This window comes from Diplotaxodon limnothrissa, linkage group LG3 (assembly GCF_057381915.1).
Source record: "Diplotaxodon limnothrissa isolate DT_005_m linkage group LG3, D_limnothrissa_male_GT1.1, whole genome shotgun sequence".
In the NCBI taxonomy this organism is placed as follows: Eukaryota; Metazoa; Chordata; class Actinopteri; order Cichliformes; family Cichlidae; genus Diplotaxodon; species Diplotaxodon limnothrissa.
Genome location: NC_140598.1, coordinates 49499966 through 49514969, shown reverse-complemented (window position 1 = coordinate 49514969; position 15004 = coordinate 49499966). Strand labels below are relative to the sequence as shown.

The 15004-nt window shown below is 40.4% G+C and overlaps 1 protein-coding gene across 1 annotated transcript in view; it reads left to right on the top strand.

Annotated features, from left to right (window-relative positions):
- Window positions 1-15004, top strand: part of poln (polymerase (DNA directed) nu) — a 76386-nt gene that overhangs the window by 33066 nt on the left and 28316 nt on the right. The window contains exons 18-19 of the mRNA XM_085350799.1: window positions 9223-9280; window positions 12464-12541. Coding sequence (XP_085206925.1) covers window positions 9223-9280; window positions 12464-12541 — 136 coding nt within the window. The remainder of the gene's footprint in view (window positions 1-9222; window positions 9281-12463; window positions 12542-15004) is intronic.

Here is a 15004-nt window from a genome sequence, read left to right as displayed (position 1 = left end):
AAACACAGCAAAGCGTGTTGGTCTGTTTGGGAGTTGATAGTACAGATTTATTTCCTACAAGTGTGTATATGCGTGTGTGAGACCAACAAACCAGAATATTTCATGTGTGTGTTGTAGGTGTGCAGCAGTAGTATGTGTCAGTTCTGTATAATTCACACACAGTGATGTGATGAGGAAAGGAACCGACACAGCCACTTTTTAACACAGCCCTTCCTGTGCCAACGCTAATGTGTCTCCGCTGTGTTTGTGTGTCTGTGCATTTAAATGTACATACATGAGCTTGTTGTTGTATACCTGTTGTGGCTGTGCTGCTGCACGCCTGTGCTTCAGCTGTGAATTATAAACAATCTGAAGGCAGAATACATCAGAAGGAAGGTGCGAGAGCGCGCCCTCTCAGTCTGACTCCTACAGCGTCTGCTAATGAACTGCATCTCCATCCCTCGTGACACAGTAAGGGCGATAATGACTTAGACCACATGCAGAGCAGGTGTGTGTCTGTATTCACATTCTAAGTTATATTTAAGTAGCCAGATGCAGTGAAAGCTTTTCTCCATTAGGTGATGCCATCAGCGGGAGTTGCTCTCCCATCAAGTCAAATACAAAGCAACATTTCTTCATCCTGTCGTAAAATGTTTAATCAATTTCTTTGGCACACATGAATGTACTTAGGTAATTGCAGCATCTGTGTTTAATAACAGGTGCATTGTTATTTATACGTTATGATTATGTTACGTGTTTCAAGCGTAACTTTGCATAAACCATGTAAGTGTGTGTGTGTATTGATGGATGATATGTACTGACCAGAGCTGGGGAAGGTGACTGTCTATAAATACGTTTGAGGATCTCTGCCAAACTGTACAGTCAGCAGTGAGCAGACGAAGCTGACCTGGACTCTTTTATATTTTACAATTTCTCATTCATGCGCTCTCTTCAGCTGCAGTGACGCATGTACTATAGCCTTCCTGCACCTCGGCTCTGAAATTCTTTGATTCTCTCTGTCTCTGTTCGTCTTTTTCTCTTTTATCTATCTTTTATCTCCTGATCTCCGCCCCGCTCTTTTTCCTGCCTTTTCTATCTCTTTGATTTTCTGTTTTTCTATCACCTCTTTAACAGGCTCAGGTTTAACTTGCTCTTCAAGACCATCCAGTCGATTTGATTGTAAAAAAAAAAAAGCAGCATTTCTAACCACTGATATACCACAACTTTATCCTTTCAACAGCAGCTGAAAGTTAGGGGACCTAGCTGCTATCGGATATTTATATAGCGATCCTCCAGCTTCAAACGGTATCACCCTTCAAGGACCTGCAGTTCAAAAAAGCGCCCCTCGACAGCCAAACCCATCTGTTCTCTGATTGGATTGTTACATTTGTGATTGACATGACATTGGCCAATCAAATGAAAGGAAGAAAAATAGGGTCAAAATCCGTACTTGTAACTTGCAGGGTTTTTTTTTCTAAGTCCACACACAAATCTTTTTTACACATACAAATCTTTTTTACAAGTACAAAATATTTATGACCACATTTTGAGCCCATAGCACCGGGCAGGCAGACGGTATAAACACCCAAGTTTGTGAAAGCAATAACTGGGACAACGTGATGTAGGATTATGATAATGATAAAGTAGGTGTATCTACCAACAATCTTGGACGAGTTTGAGTCTCAGTGACCTCGATCTCGGAGGTCAAGTTTTCTGAAAATCTTGTGAATGTGATAACTGAAGGAAGTCACCTAAAATGTTCTAATCGACATCATACGTACGTGTGTGTGCTCAAATTTTATGGAGCTTGTCAATCATCAGGGGAACTGCCAACAGTGCTCTCATCTCAGGCTGTCAGGCACTGCCATTCTGTCTGATGCCACTGATGTCTCCGAATAATGTACTAAGTAACCTTTGCCATCAGTGCCTTCACACAACAACCAGAGGCAGGATAAATCAGCAGTCTGTCAGCCTGGGGACTCCTTTCACTTTCTGGTTAGGCGCGCTGCATTTTGAACTTTTTTAGCTCATTTATTTTGTCTTCATCGTGGTTTGGTTTGGTTCAGATAAAGGTTGTGAACTAGGTGAAAATACACCAGTGTTTTCTGTTGTAGACTTGATTCTGGTTTATTTAATATTCTGAGTTTAATTGTTACAGTTTTGATCTATGTTTGTATTCCCAGGTTTGTTATCTAGCCTTAGGCTTTCTGTCCTCATTCCCGCTCCTCCTGTGTCTAGCATCCTGCAGCAGTAGCTCTCTTTGAAGTCGGTCTTGTCTCCATGTTAATTTGTCTGTTTCCCGCTCATGTTTCTGTGTGGCCTGTCCTGTCTGGTAAGTCCTGTCTCTCGCTCTCTCACCTTTGTTCTGTCTTCTGTAATCCTACTTACGGTTTATTAGCAAGAATGACCAGCTCTCACTAGGCCAGTATCAGAGAATCTAGGATTGGCAGAAGCCCAAGGTATAAGCATAAATAATCTGTGTGTGTCTCGCTCCCTCTGTTCCCTGTATTTAGTCAGTCTTCCTCTAAATGTGTTGTACTGTTTTACTTTGATAGTCTCCTGTGTTCAGCAGGTTCTGTTTTGGTTCCCTGTCTCGTTACTTAGACTATGTTCAGCTGTGTTCCCACCTGTGGTCTGTTCCCTTTTTGTCTTGTGTATTTAATGTCTGCGTGATCTCCCTCAATGTTTGTGTTCTGCCAGTCTGTCTGTTAAGTTTAGTTTCTAGTATTTTCCGATTTTTAGTTTCTTGAGTTTAGATTTCATCTCAGTGAGTCTTGCATTTTGGCTCCATTCCTGCCTGCCTCACACAGCCATTAAGACACCTCATCGTTGATCCTACATTTTGAAAAACAGCACTGTAAAAATGACTGAGACATCAAGGAAAAAAGAAAATTTGGAGATTCCAGCAACGCCAGTAAACGCCTGGAAATTAGAACAGACTGGGAGAGTAGCATGGCTTCACATGATTTTACTTGTAAACTTGCAGTCTAAGAGAAATAAACTTTATTTACCCCTCTGTCCATCACCTCAGTATCCAGTGGATGGGTCTTATTTTTAGGAGTTTGCTTTTCTCCTCATGTTGAGCAGATGGATTCTGGTGAATGTGTATTTATTGCAGTGTCACTGTGTCTCAGCATGTTTGTGCTCGCACGTAGCAGGCATGTGTGCGCACAAACACGCCTGCGTATTTTAATGTGTGCGCGTGTTCTGCAGTGATTCATGACATCCCCACTGTGTGATTAAATTGCCCCACACGAGCGTGATTCAGTCGTCCCCATCTGTTTAACAAGGCACCGCTCCTCTGAGACTCGCACTCTGGCTCGCTGTGGGCCAGATTTACGTGCATGGAAGTGCAGGGCAAAATTTTTAGTGAACCCCTCATTCAATTTGCACCCACAATCTGTGTGTAGTTAGTGCCAGGCCACTCATAGAAGTCGAAATCACTTCATTTTGAGCTGATCACTTAAAAATCACATGCTTGTTATGTAGTAAATTACTGCATTAACCTGATACAAAGGAATATATGGTATAACATACACAGAGCTGTAATTCCAGCTCAAGAGGTCTTTATGAACCTATTTTATTTAAAGATAAAATAAAGTGGGAAATTACAGAAGCCAGAATTAGGTGTTACGGTCCAATTAACCAATAAGAAGACACTTTAAAGGATTTCTCATACATGATTCGGATCAGTTTTTTTGTGTGAATACTGAATTTACTCTGGTATGAACCAGTTCTACTCCTAAAAGTGTGGCCTGAATGTCTAGATTCAATAAATCACTTGGATTGATTCTTGGCCATTCTTTACTGTCGCCCAGCATAATTTGCAGATGATATTTTTTTGCTCAACATCCATCTGCTTAATCACAAACCAGCTCCATATGACCGACGTCGCACCGGTCTTCTTTATGAGCACCTCCTCCTCCTCCCCACCTGGAAGCTCCATGCTTGCAGCTGCTGCCATGCAAACAGGCACAGCTTGATGACATCATCAACATGGCTATCGTGGTAGGACGGTATAGTCAAAATCTCTCGTTGGTTTGTTTACTTTTAGAGGTTTAACTAAGCGATCATTATTATATTTATTATAGTTTAATAACACAGTTCAGCTGTGCTGACAGATGCTTTAGCTACCAGTGTCATTGTGTGGTCCCTTCAGGGATCCATGCAGACTCCAGTGAAGGACCAATAGGGGCCACTTTCAGCTTCATACGCATTTACCCATTCCAGCTTAAGACATGAGGAGGAAGTGAAGAATACCAAGTCTGGGTTGTAATGTTGAATAAAAAATGATGTTGTGCACAGTGCCAGTGGTGGGAAGACAACTCAAAAATACAAACATCTGTATGATTAAGTGGCTCAATCATAGTCAATGAGCCCAGGAGGGAAAACACAGCAAAGCGTGTTGGTCTGTTTGGGAGTTAATAGTACAGATTTATTTCCTACAAGTGTGTATATGCGTGTGTGAGACCAACAAACCAGAATATTTCATGTGTGTGTTGTAGGTGTGCAGCAGTAGTATGTGTCAGTTCTGTATAATTCACACACAGTGATGTGATGAGGAAAGGAACCGACACAGCCACTTTTTAACACAGCCCTTCCTGTGCCAACGCTAATGTGTCTCCGCTGTGTTTGTGTGTCTGTGCATTTAAATGTACATACATGAGCTTGTTGTTGTATACCTGTTGTGGCTGTGCTGCTGCACGCCTGTGCTTCAGCTGTGAATTATAAACAATCTGAAGGCAGAATACATCAGAAGGAAGGTGCGAGAGCGCGCCCTCTCAGTCTGACTCCTACAGCGTCTGCTAATGAACTGCATCTCCATCCCTCGTGACACAGTAAGGGCGATAATGACTTAGACCACATGCAGAGCAGGTGTGTGTCTGTATTCACATTCTAAGTTATATTTAAGTAGCCAGATGCAGTGAAAGCTTTTCTCCATTAGGTGATGCCATCAGCGGGAGTTGCTCTCCCATCAAGTCAAATACAAAGCAACATTTCTTCATCCTGTCGTAAAATGTTTAATCAATTTCTTTGGCACACATGAATGTACTTAGGTAATTGCAGCATCTGTGTTTAATAACAGGTGCATTGTTATTTATACGTTATGATTATGTTACGTGTTTCAAGCGTAACTGTGCATAAACCATGTAAGTGTGTGTGTGTATTGATGGATGATATGTACTGACCAGAGCTGGGGAAGGTGACTGTCTATAAATACGTTTGAGGATCTCTGCCAAACTGTACAGTCAGCAGTGAGCAGACGAAGCTGACCTGGACTCTTTTATATTTTACAATTTCTCATTCATGCGCTCTCTTCAGCTGCAGTGACGCATGTACTATAGCCTTCCTGCACCTCGGCTCTGAAATTCTTTGATTCTCTCTGTCTCTGTTCGTCTTTTTCTCTTTTATCTATCTTTTATCTCCTGATCTCCGCCCCGCTCTTTTTCCTGCCTTTTCTATCTCTTTGATTTTCTCTTTTGTCTTTGCTTTCTTCTGTTTTTCTATCACCTCTTTAACAGGCTCAGGTTTAACTTGCTCTTCAAGACCATCCAGTCGATTTGATTGTAAAAAAAAAAAAGCAGCATTTCTTTTGACAAAATGACAACAGCGAGAAAAGCTGTTATCGATAAATGTGACACAACAGGTGCGAATTATCAAGGATGGCTGTGGCTCAGGAGATAGAGCCAGTCATCCACCAGTCAGAAGGGCGGCGTTTTGATCTTTAACTCCTCTACTGTGGTTGTTAAAGTGTCCTTGGGCAAGATTTTGAACCCTAGATTATCCCCGAAGCATCCATTGGAGCATTTGTGTGTGTTTGATGTTAGAAAAGCTCTTCAAAGCATAGAATAAAGTGACAGAATAAAGCAGAAAAGCAGCCTTTACATTTACATTCATATGGAAATCTTCTCTGTCTGTTTGCTGTCTTTATGAGGTGTTGCACTAACAGAAAAATGAAGAAAAACTCTAAGTGCACCTTAGAAAAAAACTAGCATCTCCACTAGTTTCTGTAATTTTTATTGTGTGTGTGTTTGTGTGTTTGTGTGTGTGTTGATTTATGCTGCCATCACGGTACTATGCAATAGTGTCTGATGGGAAAGCTGAGCAGTCATACCTGACACACTGCATGTCACATCAGGACAATGTACCCACATAGCAGACACATGTTTCTAATTACTTGCACCTTTTCCCATTCACTCCAACACGAATACACACTCCAGGTCACGTATCTCGTAGCGTTTGTGTGTGTGTGTGTGTGTGTGTGTGCGTCACTGGTGTCAGCCCAGCTTCTAATGTATTCTTTCCACTGCCCACTCTCTGGCACTGCAGTCCTCCCCCCATCTCTCTCCTTACCTCTACTAAATAATTAATTAGTGGCATGAGCAGGCAGCAGTTTCTTTTTCTCTGTGTTTAACATTCGCACACGCTCATTACAGGGTCAAATCGAACACTGACTCTGACCATGACCGGAAACATGCGTTTGCTTCAGTTAGTGTGTGTTTTACTTTGCGTGCCTCCTTCTCCATCTTGTGTGTGAATGTTTTTGTGTGCTTCTGTGCAATGAGTCCTGCTCGTCCTTGATAATAACCTTTAACATCCAAGCACCCTACTTGTACACACACACACACACACACACACACACACACACACACACACACACACACACACAGACCCTGTGCTGTTTGTGCAGGTATATTTCAAAGGGTGAGTACAGTGGGATTAACAGGGATTAAAAAGGAAGTGCTGAGTCTGAACCTGCTTTTCTACTCCCTCCATTAAACTATATGTATGCATTCTGGGGAAATCATCCTGTCCTGTTTCATCCTTCTTCAGGCTAAAAAAACCCTCCTCTATCTGTGTAATTTTGCGTGTATGTGTGTGTGTGTATTGACAGTGTCTTATGTTACTCAGTGGGCGGATGCAGGGTGGGCTAAGAGCCCAGTGATAATCAGGCTCTTCCTCTTTTAAAATGTGTCTCTGAAAACTTCTGTAGTGTTGGCAGGTGAGTCAAGTTGGCGTTCAGCTTTTTTGTTATCTTAGCCAAACAAAGCAGCCAGCAGTATATAAATGCTGCGCAGGATTTCTGCAAGTCATTGAATTATAGGAATAAAAATGAGGTGGTGTGATGTGGTGCAGAGAAAGACAAGGACACTCAAGGACTCGCCTGCATTCACTGGAATATCAGGCTCCTGGTGCAGCTTTCCATCCTGCCCAACCATAAAGTTACAAATTTATATTTTAGTTATTTACAACAAGTTGCTTAATTTTTTGTGGTTTGTTGGTGCAGGTTAGGCGTCCTGGAAGCAAATCTAGGTTTAACCCTCTGAGGTCAAAGTCATCATATGTGCAAACCCCTAATCCTACTCCACAATCTAGGAGAGCAGCACCAAGTATTGCTAGCAAATGCAGTATTAAAGTAAAGCAAAAACCTAAAGTCCAAATGTATATTGAGATGATCTAAAATATAACATGTAAGTATGATTCAGATTTTGGTTATGTATTGTTTTACATGGTTTAATGCTATAATTTTCACATCATAAAATCTCTAAAAAGCTTGTGTTTCATTTACAAAATGATGTGTAGTTAGCATAAGCATGGCTATTTTGTTGGCTTCAATCTTGTTTTATGGCACAGAACTCACATTAATCAAACTGTTAATAAAATCCACATAACTGCAATGTTGGGATTAAAACTGCTATGTTGTTTGAAGTTCACGTTTTTGATACAAGTCAGCGAGCCTGTGATTTGTACGTGCTGTCCCGTCTATTGAGACCAGAAGGTTAAACACTACATTAACCAGACAGCAGGACATGCAGCACATGAATATTATGCAAATGTTTTTAGAAATGTCATCAAATGTAACTTCCAGACATCACTTTGCTTGTTACTGGTTTATTTAATAAATTACAACATCTCAGGCCATCTGACCTTCATCAGGTTAATTGCTCAACTTTTCTCCACTGTAGCATCAAAAAAATGTCAACATTTAGTTGGAGGGCTAATGAAAACACTCAGCCAGTCACATTAACATCATTGTGAGTGTGACATTAATCCTTACATCCATATAACTTTACACTCTCCAAATTCAGAACACATATCAGGCTTAGTCTTTAACAACACGGTGTCAACTGGATGCAAAAGTAACACTTGTTTGAGAAGCCAAACAGAGAAGCTACATGTAACCCTAACCCTATAAAGACATCTGCAACCATGAATTTCCTGAAGTACAGCATCCGTTAAAGGTGTGGGTATATTGGAAGTCTGAGAAACCAAATCTGAGAAACCAAGCCTAGGCTATACATTTTTTTTACAACAAGCATTTGTCACAGAAAAAAAGTCCCAAGGACCCAAATACACAGCAAAAATTTAGAGTAAAACTAAAAGCAAGAATTATTCATACTGATGCCCACAGTTCAGAAAAAGTAACTGTAGATGAACAAAAAGCTGTAAAATTCAAAACACATAGAGGTAATAAACATGGAAAGTCATAACAGATGACGCAAATGATAGCGAGATTAAGACAAAGAATAAGGCAGGACTGTTTATACACTGAAGACAAATAGAAGAGTCTAAATTAGGGGCAAGCAAGACACAGGTGAAGCTAATCAAGACAACCAACCAGGAAGTAAAACCAAGAACAAGAAACAACCTACAAGATTACACATACTACATGCAGACAAAGACGACTCATGGCAAACATGGCAGAAAACTGGAACACTAAAGCATAAAAACAACAATTAAATCAAAGCCAAAATCAAACCATTACCAGTTGGAAAGTATAACTGGCAAAATATAACCTAACAAAATATGCTCCCAGTTAGCTTTGTGGAAAATGTAGGATCCAATTTCATAGTAGCTCAATCTAAACTTGAAACTAAAAGTCTGGGAATCTTTTTGGAAGTCTGCTACTTTGATTTGGACTCTTTTTACTCTTCCTTTAAACACTTTGAAAGGAGGATTTCTGACATACTCCATAAAAACACATAACATCAAAAGTACTGCAGACTAAAGACACTACTTGTCTACCTTGTGTCTTCTTTGTAGCTTTAATAAGCATGCTCCAAGTGTCTGTAGATGTACTGTGCACTCTGACCTTTCCTTCATAGGTATAGTTAGATCATCTTATTCAGGGTTCTTCAGAGAATAACTTAGAGGAACAGGGAGACCCGGAATAATGAGACACTGTTACAGGTCTAGAGTTAACTCCATCTGACTTACACAATATGTCTTCTCCTAAACTAGAACTTCCAGGCCCTGCCAAGGCAGCCACTTCAAATCACCAGGAAGCAGTACATCCAAGGTATGACACACACACACACACACACACACACACACACACACACACACACACACACACACACACACACACACTTATTATAATAGAGAGAGAGAGCAAAAAACCCTCCCACACACCTCAGAGAGTGACAATGATGCATTGGAAGTGCAGTGCAAGTGTATGTTAGAGAGTGAGGAGGACCTCCTTTGGAGCATGCAGAATAAGCTGGAACAAGTTAAAAAAAAAACCCCCAAAGGACAATAAAGCGGCAGCAGCAAAGGCCTTCTTACCAAACTGTGTCAAATGTGTTTCCTACATGTTTGTGTACTACCCCCCTGCTGTAGCCTCTTCTTGTTTTGCTTGTTAGTTCAGGACTGCAGCTGTAGCACACTTCTGATTTCAGCCTGTGGATAATTAAAAATGCAGTTTGTTGCATTTAATTATAATAATAATCAGTTTTATGGACGTACAGCTCAGAAGTTTACATCCATTCATCGTGGGCATGAATGTCGCGGTAAATTGGGGTTTTTAATGATTTCTTTGAACTGCTCTTTTCCAGGGTGGAACGATAGTACCAGATACAACTTAAATGACTTTTAAAAAGAGTTGGGTGCACAAGTTTAAATTTATTTTGGATTTTCAGATAGCCGCATAGGGTGAAAAGAATATATACAAGCTCAAATTTATGCATACATTCTACACGGACACCTCATTAAATATCCTCTCCACGCCCACCAGACACTTTAGGTAGCCATCAAGAAGCTTCTGGCTTGATTCTGATTGGATATTTTTCACATCTCACATAAAACTTTTCTCCAGAAGGTGTTTGGGTTGTAGCTGTAGCTTGAAGGTATACCTTTGACCCTGTGGGAATTAGAGAAAATCTAAATAAATTCAAACTTGTGCACCAAGTCATTAAAGTTGTATGCTGTGCAATCATTCCACCCTGGGAAAAGAGCACTTCCAAGAAGTCATTAAAAACCCAAACGTAACATGACATTCATGCCAATGATGGGTGTTTGTGTAATTCTGCACATAGTACCAAGATCCTCAAATGAACATACCAGAATGTGAAATATTTTTCCTTCTTAGAGCGCATTTTCATTAAAACATCTCTGGATGCATTATTAAGGTTGCATTTATTACTAAAATACAAACTTGGGTTTGTATAGTGTATCATACACAGAAAACCAGTCTATCTCCGTTCTGCATGTGGTGTTGCTTTCATGATCCATATGAACACAAGCATCCACTTGGCAGTTTTAGACCTGATTATTTATATTATATGACACCGCTGCTGTCAGGCACAGCCATTGGTGCTGCACTCAGCTTTATTGCTTTATCTCTGTCCTCTCAGTGCCTTTTTTATTTCTTCCTGTGTGAGTGATTCATAGGTGCTAACATCAGCACCTCTGCTCCCCTCTCACTCAGGCTCCCAAAGGTCCTTGTCATCAAATCCTCTTCAGCCTCTGCTACATCCCTCGTATCATCCGCGCTCTTCCTCCATCACTATCCCTGCTTCCCTCCCTCTGTCATTCTCCTATCAGTTATCACTTTGTGACTTGAGGTGCGAGGTGGAGACACTAATCACAAAGGATAGCAGTGCATCAGTTTGTGTTTATGATATTTGTGTGTGTGTGTGTGTGTGCAGCTTTAGTGGGATTTTAATCACGCTGACGTGGGCCGTGATGGTTCACACAGTGTGATGGCTGTTATTGTGGTCATTTCTCCCTTACAAAGGTCAGCACTTCAGTTCAGCACAGGGCTGTGATAGCCTGGTCCTGATTGGGTTCCTCTTAAAGGTGTATTGCAGCAGCGTAACTTAACCCTTTATGAAGTCGGATACAAGTGTTTTTCTTGCTCCTTTAAATCCCCTGCTTACATTTCCTCTGAGTGTCTCTTTCTGTATACTCCACAAACTCTTCATTCAGTTTTGTTCATGGTTTTAAATGTGCCGAGAAAGATATCCCTACATTACACACTGAGATTCTACACATATATATAGTGGGTCAAATGAATTTGAATTCAATTAGCCATGGCATTTCTAACAAGAAGGGGAAGTGATAAAGCGGGCAAAGACATTTCCATTAAGCTCAGCATCTGTGTGGTTTACAGTATATTGATCATTATTTATTAAATGCCTGACATTTTGATTGCACAAAGAGTGCATAACCTTCATTAACACTCAGTGGATCAATGGTCCAGTAATGTTATAGTCACAATGGGGAAAACAGTGACTAAGACCACAAAACAGCTAAGATTGTGGCTTATCTTGCCTTTGAAATGGTCGCTTCAAAGACGGGAACCTGGTTTGCGGACGCTCATAGTCAGTTGCCATCTTCAAAGCAACTTTGGTGCATGAAGGTGACGATAAAACAGCAGCTAGACGGAGTCAGTCTGCCAGCAGTTTGGTATTAACTGGGGTCAAGTTGGCAATTACATTCAGTCTGTTTGTAATAAATCGTGAGTTTTATTTTTATTCCAGTGTGACTGAGCCATAAAAGACCTGTGAAGCAAACCAGATGGCATTCACTGAGTAGTTTTTTATTTAAAGCCAGTATTATCGCATTAAAAATATTAATAAACGACATCACAACACAGATAAGAGTAAGTTAAGAACAAGCTGTCTGTATACAGTATGCATTTAAACTTTCCTGCACTCTGATAGCAGCCACCCTGTCTCTTTTAAACAGCAATACCTAAAAAATGTTCTATGTCACATCTATGTTATATTTACATTTTTATAAATTAAGCTAGCAGTATATGAGGTCATTAAAAAGTAATTAAATTAGCTGTTTATGGGGAAATAAGAATAAACAGGGAGCAGTAAAAGTGGGATCCAGAAGAGATTTTATTTCACTTTAATTTAATTTAATAAGGGTAATTTTATACCTCCATAACAATGAACTAGCAAGCTAAATTAGTGTTGATATCCTATCATAAATGAATAAATTGCATTAAGTTGGAAAAACAATAATTAGTCATTTGAAATGTGTATTATAATTTTTTTCTTGTTAATTGGACAAGAAGTTTTGTTCACCTTCAACTTTTAATGCAAAAACCTGTTTTGAATCCAGCCTTGAGGACAAGTGACAAGAGGCTGTAACCTGTGTATAGTTATACATTTGTAGTTTGGAGTATCTCTTGCTTTACAGTAAATGATGATTTACAGAGTTATTCCTCAGCGCCTGTGTTTGGTTCTCAAAGGAAAAGAAGACGAGGTGGTGACTGTGCATCCTCGGGCCATGTTCATTCCTCAGGAGGGCTGCACGTTTCTTGCTGCAGGTGAGGAAATAGGAAGTATCAAAACATAACCTTTTTGGCTCCTCGCTTGTTCCCACAGCAGGTAGCACCACACGTTTGATTTAGAAAAGTTCTATACCAAATGCCCTTTGTGCCATAACCCCAAATTGGATTTGTGTCTCTGGCTGGAATTGAACCAGCAGCCTTTTTACTTGCCAGTGGATGTGTACACGACTACACCATGGAACGACTTGTAATTCAACCTAATTAAGTGCATGTGAAATGATATTATAGAGTCATTTGGTATCTTTATCTTCCTGTGTTTGTTTTTGATTCCAGAGATCTGTTTATTTTGGGATTCATACAGCGTATCGGATCTCTTTAAATGCACTTTGTCAGTGCAGAATAACCCAATGTTGCTTTGGACACAAAGGTATCTCCTGTACTTGTACTTAGAGTACATGAGCAGTTTAATCACTGCTCATGTTTTGACACATCATTTATTCTCGAGTCGACAGAAATTACCTGCTCAGGCATGTCTTTGCATTTACTGTCGAGCCAGACAGTAACTACGTCTAAGAGAGTGGAAGAATTGCTGCACCGTAGTAGTGCCAGCATTAGTTCTGCTTTTGTAGCCTAGCCTAGTGGGAAGAGTATGAACATCTGTTTTGACAGCAGCCCAGATTAAAATGAGATATGTGAGTAAAACAAGACTAATTAAAGCCTTTTCAGTAACACTTAGTAAAAAGAAAGGTCTCAGTAATAAATGTCAGTTGTAATAAGACTATTGTAGGTACTTACAAGATAATTGTCATACAATAGCAGCATGTATTATGTGTTAATTATGCTCGATAAGGTGTTAATTATAGCATCATAAGCCCTTGTTAGACAAAATCACTTGTTTAATTCTGTTTTATTTAAATAGCACCAAACAACAACAGTTGTCTCAAGCTACTTTATACTGTCAGGTAAAGATCCTTCAATAATACAGAGAAACCCACAACAATTCAACAACCCTTTATGAGCAGACAGTAAGCGACAGTGGGAAGGAAAAACCTCCAACAGAAACAGACTTAGAGAGGGGCAGCCATCTGCTGTGACCGGTTAGGAGTGAGGGGAGGAAGACAGGACAAAAGAGCCACAGATGAATAATAATTCATCTTTAAATGCAGAGTGTATAAACATATGCTGAGTGAAGAATAAACACTCAGTGCATCATGGGAATCCATGGGACTAGTTTTTCAGCGTCACTCTGAGATAGGATATTTCTAAATTTAGAGATATTGTGCAAATGGAAGAAAGCAGCTCTTCATATTTGTTTAATATGTGCACTGAACGACATATCCTGGTCAAAAATCACTCCAAGGCTCCTCACGGTGTGGCTGGAGACCAAGGTAAAGCTATCCAAAGTAAGCATCTGATTAGATACTGTATTTCTTGGAATTTCAGGGCAGAGTACAATAACCTCAGGTTTTTCTGAATTTAGATTCAGGAATTACCTGGCAAAAGTTCATAGACATTTTAAGAATGCAAATTAAAGGCTACTTTATTAGAATTGTTATATGCTTTATTTATGTATTTATTGGTATTCAGCTCTGTGCTTATTGACCTAAGTGTTTTTTTGTAGCTACTGCAGCTAAAGAGAGAGTCCTTCCTAGTTAAATATTTTATTATACATTAATTATACATGTTTCTTATCAGCAGGTATATAATTGCCTATCAACTAATGCATGTTGCAAAGATCTGACTCTAAAGCATTACACAAGTTTCACTGATCTTCTTTTATTTTCTGACAAACATTTGCAGCATCAGTGTTCTGACTTCAGGTCCCGTACTTCAGCTGAAGTTTCTAACTGTGAGCCCAAACAGCCCTCTTTTGCTGACATGACCTCGACTGGCATCAGAAGGTCACTCCTGGGTGCAATGGTGATGTAGCTGTGCAGGCAGATAGGGCAGAGTCGGGACACTGTCAGTCTGGGAGAGCTTTGTGGCAAGCCGGGGTGTCTGCTGGTCCTGACAGTGTGGCACACTTACATAACCAGGCAGATAAAACAGGGTTAGCATGAGGACAGCAGCAGAGTAAGAGTGAGGATCCCACACATACACAAAGAGCAGGGAGGCTCTAACACGCTCGCGCCAGCAAGCCAACACATGCCCACACCAAAACATGGACTTAGAGGCAAGATTGCCATGGAAACAACCCCTCCGAGGGAGGCCTCGCAGAGCCCCGCCACTTGCATGTCCTCTGATGTCCTTTCCAAACTGGAACTGGTACAGTGTGTGTATCCGTGTGTGTGTTTACACAGGAAAGCAACCGCTGTTCCTTTCCTGTGTCCTTATAAAAAGTTCAATGAGACGCATCAGAAGGTATCTGAATATTAATTTCTAGTCTGTAAAAGCAGTGTGTGTCTATTGATTCCTACCCCCCCCCCCCATTTCACCTAAGATAAACAAACTGTTCTTCGTACTACATTTTGAACATCCTCCCTTTCCCAAAGCAACCTG